Here is an 8704-nt window from a genome sequence, read left to right on the forward strand (position 1 = left end):
CGTTTTATTCGTAAATTATTTCACCATGTTATATATTATCATTCCATCACATTTCATTAAAATCACTTCAAAGGTCGCGCTTAATTTTTCCCTTTATCCATAGTAGACCATTTTATTATATTTCAACTAAATAACACGCATCGTTTAGGTTTTGTAATCGCTATTATTCAAAAAAGAATTTTTTTTAAAAAAATAAGGCAATGTTTCATTTTTGGAAATTCGAGAAGTCATACCACAACTTACGGGGTTTTGATTTTCTTGTTAAATCTAAACAACCGAACATCCTTCTAAATTTAAAATACTTAAGTTTTAAATAAAAATTAAAGGCAAGCTTATTCTCGAGGGTTCAAGTGTCGCATCCTAACTTACGGGATATGGCATATTGTTATCGCGGGACGAGTGAGCCTTTGATAATCGTTTCAATTTAATTCAAGCGTTTTTAAAATTGATGTTAATAAAAGGGAGGGATCGTATTTTAAATTCTTTCGAAGTTTTAAATTTTTGACATTTAGACATTAATTAATCAATTAGGTACCAATTTGGGTGTGACGAGTGTGCTAATCCTTCCTTGCACATAATCGACTCCCGAACCCATTTTCTCGAATTTCGTAGACGAAAATCGATGTTTTGATAAATCGAAATATTTTATTAAAACAATCAAATTACAAGGTGACCCGATCACATCTGATAAAAAAAAATTGGTGGCGACTCTCGTTTTCAAACAAAGTCGACCCCCTTTACAAAAAAAATAGTTTTAACGGGTGGATTTGTATAATTGTTTGTAATTACATACATGTAATTACTATACTTAGTGAGTTTTATTAAATGAGATACAATTAAAGCACATCAGTCAAAAGTGGTTAGACAAATAATCCAATTACACTCAAATCCAATTATTTTATGAAATTTCAAATATGTTAAAATTGTTTTCATTTAATAATATTAGCATTTGAATTAAATAGAGTGTTAGTATCCAAATTTAAATTTATAAATTAAATTATTTGCTGTATATGTTAAAAAACTGCATTTAGTAAGTATGAAAATATTTACTAAATAGAATTTTTAGAAATAAAGTAGATATAGATTCAGAATCTATTATTTACAAAAGCATAATAAATTCGAATAATAGATACTCAAATTATAATTTATCAAATAGCAATATATCACAATTTATAAACCAATGACTGAATTTGTAAGATTAAAAGAAAACCCCTTCATTCCAAACTTTGGGAGCTGACAATGGAGGTAGGACATGGAGGATCAGCTATATTTACAGTCCCTTCCAGCATCAATATAACCTTCTTCATTGATGGTCTCGATGATGGCTCATCTTGCGTGCACCATAGCCCTACCTTAACCACCCTCCCTAGCTTCTTCTTATCCACTTCATCTTCAGGCACTAGCTTGCTCACCTCATTAGCCTTGAAACAATCATACACCCAATCCACAAGCATTGCTTCATTGTCCGGTACATTAGTTTCCGTTCTTCGACGACAACAAATGATCTCAAACAAAATTACTCCGAAGCTATATACATCGGCTTTCGCCGTTATAGGCATGTTTCGATGCCACTCCGGTGCAACATATCCCCTTGTCCCTCTTATCTCTGTAAATGTCTTGCTTTGGTTAGGCAGTAGTAGCTTGGCCAAACCAAAATCCGCGATTTTCGCGTGCCCTTTGTCGTCCATCAGTATGTTTTCGGGTTTGATGTCACAGTGGATGATTTGTATGTGACATTCTTCATGTAAGTAAAAGATCCCTCTAGCTATGTTCAATATGATTGCAAGTCTACCTTCCCAATTTATCTTTAAATTGGACTTAAAGAGAAAATCTGCAAGTGACCCATTTTTCATGTACTCATACACCAAGAGCCTATTCGTCCCATCATAGCAATAACCAAGTAATTGAACTAAGTTCCTATGATGAGTTTTCCCAATTGCTTTCATTTCATTTCTGAAATCTCTTTCTCCATCATCCACCACTCTTTCTAGTCTCTTGATTGCTACGATCCGCCTCCCGTTCGATATGATTCCTCGGAAAACCGTCCCATACGCGCCTCTACCGATGCTATCCCTGAAATTGTTAGTTGCACTCTTTAGCTCTTCATATGTGAACGATTTCAATGTGACATCCTCCACAAATCTGGCATCTCTTTGGTCAGAAATCCTTTTGTACTGTTGAATCCGATGCCGGTATATAATAACGCCGGAGAGCGCTAAAACGAGAAACGCGACCGTCAAAGATGCAATTCCGGTAATGAAAAAGTCCATTCGGAGTTTACTCTTTTTAACTCGGCCTTCGTTTATTGTCTGAAAACCGGTTACGATTTTCACGAACGTTGTCACTCTACCTCCTGTTCCTCTTCTCCCGAATCTTAATGGTAGTTTCAACTTGTGGCAAACTTGCTTTAAGTTTTTATATATGGCAACTTCACAGTTACAATCTCTTCTACATTCTTCTCTGCAATCGTCTTTGGATATTGATTCGAACGTAGCATAAGGATCTTCTTCCCAAGACAAACTGTTCATATCTTGAACTTCAAAATTTTGATCCTTTCTGATGCAGGCATCTTCTGAATAATTTCTTCTGCATCCTGAGTCAGTCCAGTCCGGGTCGATGAAATCGAACCCAGGGAGACATTTGCATATAGGATTCCTATCCATCAAAGTACAGTAACTATTCACACCGCACAAGCCATAGGGATCACACTTATTCTCAGTGGATGACCATCGGATGGACCAATTACCAGATTGGTTAGAACTATGTGAATACACTCGAAATATACCGTCTGCATCGATACTTGCTCGGTGGATGGGGTCACAAGAGACGCTAACGGTCTCGGTAAAGTTTTTTATGATGAATCCGGTAGCATTCAGGAGGTAAAGATGACCATTATTGTCAAGATTCATGGTCACATTATCTCCCGCAGTAAATGTTCCAGCACTCCAGTAAGCAGTATTATGTTTTACTGCACCCACTGGATATTGCACCAGGTTCCCATCTGGCTGCATCACGATTTGAAACTTGCCACTCGTATGATTTGCTTCGGATACATCGGAAACCAGCCGGTGGCCGGGGGAAAGCCGCTGACCGGGCAAAATGGTGTCTGTTGGGTAATCAAAACTCTGCCATATGATCTCTGAACTTGAATTAAACAGCACAAAGTTTCCAGTGTCAAGCATGGAAGCTGAGGAAGCAAAACTCGCATTTCCAATGATGCTTATCTCCCGTCCTTGATTCTCTTGCACAACAAGCCTACCTTCCGTGTTGAAAAGCAATGTGGCATGGCTCGAAAACGGCGTTTCATCTCGGTTTGCCGTCCATACGACGGTTCTCGGCTGGATGTTTTGAAACCATATGCCTATAGCGAAGCCATTTCCATAAGGATAAAAACCAAAGGCGAACTGACCAGACTCTGATAACCAATGTGAATCACCGGTTGGCGAAAGAGAAGAAACTAAAGAAATGTTGGAAACTGTTGTTTGAGCTTGTGTAGTGAAGATTATGCAAGTTGTTATTAAAAGAAAAAGAGAAAAGAGGAGAGCCATTTTTGGAAGTTTGGGACTTTAGTTTGTCTCTCTATGAATAGGTTTCAGCCATTTTTGAAGGCCTGGTTAAGTTGAGTTGGAAATTAGGTTGAAGATTCCACAGAAAAATAAGTCACTATTCTGGGCCCTTCAGTTTTCATGGAACATGATGTTTTCTGTATCGAAACCGGGTCTTGAGGGAAGAAAATAGTTTACAAATCTTGATTTAGCAGCCATTGGCTTGTTGACTTTCCTTTCCAATGCTTTTTATATTCAGATCTTTACTTAAAAAAAATATATCAAATTCCTTTCCTCGTTGGATCCAAATGATTCAGTCTTGAGAATGTTACTTTCATTTCTCCCATACCAACCCTTTGAATAGTTCAAACCTTAATACAAAAAAGAAAATTACTTTTTGGGTTAATAACAGCAAACTATGACATGTTTTAAATTAGTTCTTAAAACGTTTTAATTGAGTCCTAAAAGGGTATTAATTAGCCGTCAGCTTGCCATAAAGCTTGTTAAAGAAATAAAGAGTCCTTTTAAATTTATACATGTATTTTAAATCTTATCCACTTCATATATAACCGTGTATTTAACACCGAAACTGATGTTAGGCTAATGAAAAATTCTAACCAATTTGAAGATTTAGTTTAGAATATAAGCTATAATTTGTAATTAACCCAAACCATTATTTTAATGATTGCTTGGAACTAAGGTTTGGTTTAAACTTGGCGTGAATTTAGTCAGAGTGAACAGGATTGAATTCCATCTTTAGATCTGTTCTCATTGTTGAAAAGAATTCTTATTATTGACTCAAAGAAACTTAGAATTCTTATTTTCTTAAATTTTAAATGGCTGGTGGCATACAGTTTTATAATACCAGAGAATTTCATTCATTAATTTATATCATTTTTGTTTAGGTAAAATTAATCAAAAGTATGAAAGCCAAATTATTAAAAAAAAAAATCTATATTATCAAGGGAATGTGAGCAATTGAGTTTTAGCTCAATTGATATATTATTGTTGTAATAATTAGATAACGTGGATTAAAGAATACATATTATCTTTTGTTTTAAAAGTTTGGAATTATATGCGGTTAAGTATTTTATAAAAAATTTACATCTTCCTTAAATTACCTTACAATCTCTTGATAATGTAACATTTTTAACAATTTTATCCTTATTTTTAATTACTTTAATTAATTTTATTTAAACCAAAACTAAATTATAATAAAAAACTATATATTTATTATTATAAGTTAAGTAATTTTGATTAATTCAAATTTAGTCTATTTTATTACAATTTTCTTCTTGAAATATTACTTTTATTACAAATCTATGTTTTTGTCAAACTTGCCTTTAAGCCATAACAAATAACACTTTTAAACTTTTTCTTTTCTAGAAAAACATATTTTTTTTCTTTTTTCTTGTCTCTTTAGTTTAAAGATGTGTCCTAACTATTTATCTCTCGAGAAGGAACTATATCAAACCGTGATTCCATGTCATTCCTATCTCTTTCCAATAGGAGAATGACAAATTAAAATTTTTCTTCTAATTTTCAGCTTTTTCTTCCTGAAAAAAATTCAAATCCAATTAAAAATACTAAAATTTTGAAAAAAAAATAATTCTACAAAAACAATTTAATGAAATATGCTTTTAGGTAATTCTATATTTTGTTAACCAAACAACAAAATGTTTTATTCTAGCCAAATGAATCAAACCACCTAAGATAGCATCAGTAAACAGGGAAAAAGATTGTATGAAATAGGGATGCCACGGAATCTGTATCCATTTTTCAATAGTTTAATGTCATATCAATATTTCCATCTTGAATATTAGTATTTTCATCCTAAAAAAAATCAAATCCAAATAAAAGTCTTGAAATTCAAGATGAAATTGCTGATATGGCATTAAACTATTAAAAATGAATAATATCTCTGTTTCATACCATCGTTTTCCAAGTGAATAGTAAATAATATTACAGTCTAGTAATTATATGATAAAAAAATATCAAGCATAACAGTTAAAATAACTTCTTTTTTTATTCTCATCCCATATCTTTTGGGGAAACTTAACTATTGTTCAATATAAATATAGTATCCCATTACAGAATAAGCTTTGAAATGGATTAAATACTTTGATGATTGAAACCTGAATCCAGTAAAGATAGAGTGGGAGAAGAATGAGAATTGTACACTCATTCCTTTTTCCCTTCAGCAGCATAGAGTGCTTTAATTTCTTCAATATCATCATAGCTGCCAAGAAATATTGGTGACCTATCATGTATCTTAGTTGGAACCAAGTCAAGTGCCTGCAAAAGTTACCAGGTTAAAAAATCAGAGGTCACCACGAGCAAGATATTAGCGATTTTACCGGCCACCGTTCATTGTTGCCTACGAAAACTTTAAGACCATCCCACACTCCACAAGAAAGCATTACACGGATATCACTAGATCAGATTGGTACCAGAAAAAGTTCAGTGTAAGTACCCGTTGCTTTCCAGTGAACGCTTGACCTCCGGCATTTTCCATCAAAAAGGACATTGGAAAGACTTCATAGAGAACACTGGTTCACACAAAAAAATGGTTAGAAACTAAGCCTCATAGTCATGGCAAATGAAAATTTTGTGTTGGCAAAACATATTCAACTAACAAGCCTGCAAGTAAATGGAAGCACAAACTGCATTTAACATACCGCAGCTTTCCACTGGGGCTCTTCTTATCAGCAGGGTACATAAAGGTCCCTCCGTAGAGTAACGTGCGATGGACATCCGCTACCATGCTGTTCATCATAATGTCATTATCGTAAAACCAAGTCTGTATTAGAAGAAATGACGACAAAAACAGTTGAAAAACAATGCATCATCCTCGTAATCTCGTACAAAAAAACAGATGGAACTCACAACTAGAGAGTAATTGTAGTTACTTGTTCATGAAGAAAGAATTGTTCAATGGAAACAAACAGAACAGATATGACAGTCTCAAGATATGTCCATGATCAGATTCTTTAATTTCAGCTAAAATAATAAATCTGCTTAGGTTTTTTCAACAATCTAAGATTAAATATGTAGTTCATACTGATTTCCTTTTTTCTGGATTGGTCACTCATACATTCAATTCCTTGTTTAATAATATGTGTCTCTCTTTTACAAGACTTGGACCTATTCCTACTCTGTTCAAACAAATTTTCAAGCTAATAGCACCGGAGGTCCCATAGCCGCCACCCTCGGTGGCACCTTTTGAAGGAAGGGAAGTTGTTTTCTTTTTCTCTAAAAGAAACATTCATCATATCACAATCAATAAATGGTAGATTTCATTCTATGCCAGTATCAATATTCCAACACCATAAATGGAGATAAAGCGGCACGGGAAGTTACCTTCCAATATATCTCAGAGACTTCGAAGGGGAACCATCCTTAGGGAACTTACAATTTTCGACATACCTGAAGTTCGAGAGAGATTATGGCAACTGCGTAGAAAGACAAATATAAAATAAGAAACTTGTAAACCGAACTAAAACATACTTAGCCGTAGGTCCGTCCCAATTCTTGGCATTTCCTTCATTAACTGAATAGATCTTCCCTTTCTTTGGAATCTGAGTGATAAACCAATTATTCTAAGGGTGTAAGAATCTGAACCATAAAAGAGATAATCATACGATTAATCCAAGACAAAACAAGAATATACCCTGATGTCTGGGTGAGTTAGTATGAACTCTCCAAGAGATGGATCAAGGGTGAATCCATTAACTCCTTTCCCAGTGCTCAACACAAGCTGCAATACCATTTCATTCAAGAAGGAAGTACAAGGCCATACAACAGAAATTACTCAACAAGCATATAAAAACAAGTAAACATTATACCGTGCAAGAACTTCCATACATGCAATAGCCAGCGGCTACCATTTGCTTCCCAGGTTGCAGCACATCAGCTAGTGTTGGTTCATGGTCATCTTTCACCATGTAAATCCCAAAAATCTAGATGAAACACAACTCATTCAGTTGATCACTGCAATATCAAGTTATCTTAATATGGCATGGCATTTTGGGATTAAGATACCTACTGTTCCAATAGAAACACCACAATCAATGTTGGAGGAACCGTCGAGTGGATCGAAAACTACACAGTACCTGCATTGTATAAGACCAAGTTCATAATGGAAGCAATTATTCATTAGAAACAGAGCAGAGAACAAGTGAAAGCACCTTCCACGCTTTGAGGGCTCCACAATAATTGCATCTTCATCTTCTTCCGAGACAAGGATGCACTGATATAACATTCAAATATGTTACAAAGAAAAATCATAACATTTCCAATGTTTACTTGAAAAAAAGTTGATCCAATTTACTCACAGTTCTGCCACTGCTCACTAAAGCCTTGATAAAGACTTCATTTGAAAGCACATCCAGTTTCTTTTGCTCCTCACCCTTTATTTAAAAGAACAAACTTGGTTGAAATATGAATACCAAGAATATAATAAACAAAACATTCATTTGAACATGTACTTGCCTGAATATTGATCTCCCCAGCAAGTCCAATGAGTTTGGCAAGACCAGCCTATATACCAATAAACAGAATATGAGCCAGAATTCATTTGGGAAGGAAACTTTAACCGCATTGAAAGGAATAAGAGAAAGACCTTGTTAACAGAAGAGCAAACAAACTTGCAACCAAGAACGATGTGATTGAGCAAGATGGTGAAATCACCACGAGACTCGGGATATTTGGATTGCTCGTTCAACACGAAACGTGTTATGGTCATCAAATCAGTCCTATAAGCATCTGCTGCATGATCCATGATCTCTCTTCTCCCTCCAAAAACACAAAACAAAAGCAAAGAAAAAAAAAGGAAGTGACCCAACAGAGCTGTGACTGTAACAAAACCACTATAAAGGAGAAATTAGAGATTGGGTTTTGCCTTTTTCGAGGTGGAGTAGGATAATGACTGTTTTCCTGGGAAGGAAAGAGGGTAATTGATGGAAATGGAAGGTTTAGTGGACACGTAGAGGGAGGTGTTGGTGTTGTCGTCACTGAAACAAACGAAAGTTAAAAAAATCTTTCAGTTTCAGGATTTGACAGCTTTCAATTTTTTGCTTTTTTTGCTTTTCAGTAAATAGCTAAGAGATTAATGTATCCTAGATGAGTAATCTTTTAAATATTAATTATTTTTATTAATA

At 34.6% G+C, this 8704-nt stretch overlaps 2 protein-coding genes across 2 annotated transcripts; both read right to left on the bottom strand.

Moving 5' to 3' along the window:
* Positions 1-1214: 1214 nt before the first annotated feature.
* Positions 1215-3548, bottom strand: LOC107910444 (G-type lectin S-receptor-like serine/threonine-protein kinase LECRK2). The gene has a single exon (XM_016838280.2). It carries the CDS (start codon positions 3546-3548, stop codon positions 1215-1217), a length of 2334 nt encoding a protein of 777 aa, XP_016693769.2.
* A 2004-nt stretch (positions 3549-5552) lies between these two features.
* Positions 5553-8477, bottom strand: LOC121214610 (fructose-1,6-bisphosphatase, cytosolic). The gene is made up of 12 exons (XM_041088424.1): positions 8167-8477; positions 8037-8084; positions 7880-7954; positions 7733-7794; positions 7591-7657; positions 7391-7504; positions 7216-7302; positions 7053-7123; positions 6906-6971; positions 6224-6310; positions 6019-6094; positions 5553-5840 (listed from the first exon to the last, which is right to left on the bottom strand). Exons 1-12 carry the CDS (start codon positions 8323-8325, stop codon positions 5727-5729), a joined length of 1026 nt encoding a protein of 341 aa, XP_040944358.1. The 5' UTR covers positions 8326-8477; the 3' UTR covers positions 5553-5726.
* Positions 8478-8704: the final 227 nt, after the last annotated feature.

Source organism: Gossypium hirsutum, chromosome D02 (assembly GCF_007990345.1).
Source record: "Gossypium hirsutum isolate 1008001.06 chromosome D02, Gossypium_hirsutum_v2.1, whole genome shotgun sequence".
Taxonomy (NCBI): domain Eukaryota; kingdom Viridiplantae; phylum Streptophyta; class Magnoliopsida; order Malvales; family Malvaceae; genus Gossypium; species Gossypium hirsutum.

Bases quoted from the DNA above. Each gene is read 5' to 3' on its own strand.
- LOC121214610 (XM_041088424.1), bottom strand. From the start codon at position 8,325: ATGGATCATGCAGCAGATGCTTATAGGACTGATTTGATGACCATAACA. The intron at 7,658-7,732 runs GTGCTTTCACTT...TATACAATGCAG, and splicing joins GAGCCCTCAAAGCGTGGAAG to GTACTGTGTAGTTTTCGATC. The intron at 6,972-7,052 runs GTATGTTTTAGT...CTCGAACTTCAG, and splicing joins TGGGACGGACCTACGGCTAA to GTATGTCGAAAATTGTAAGT.
- LOC107910444 (XM_016838280.2), bottom strand. From the start codon at position 3,548: ATGGCTCTCCTCTTTTCTCTTTTTCTTTTAATAACAACTTGCATAATC.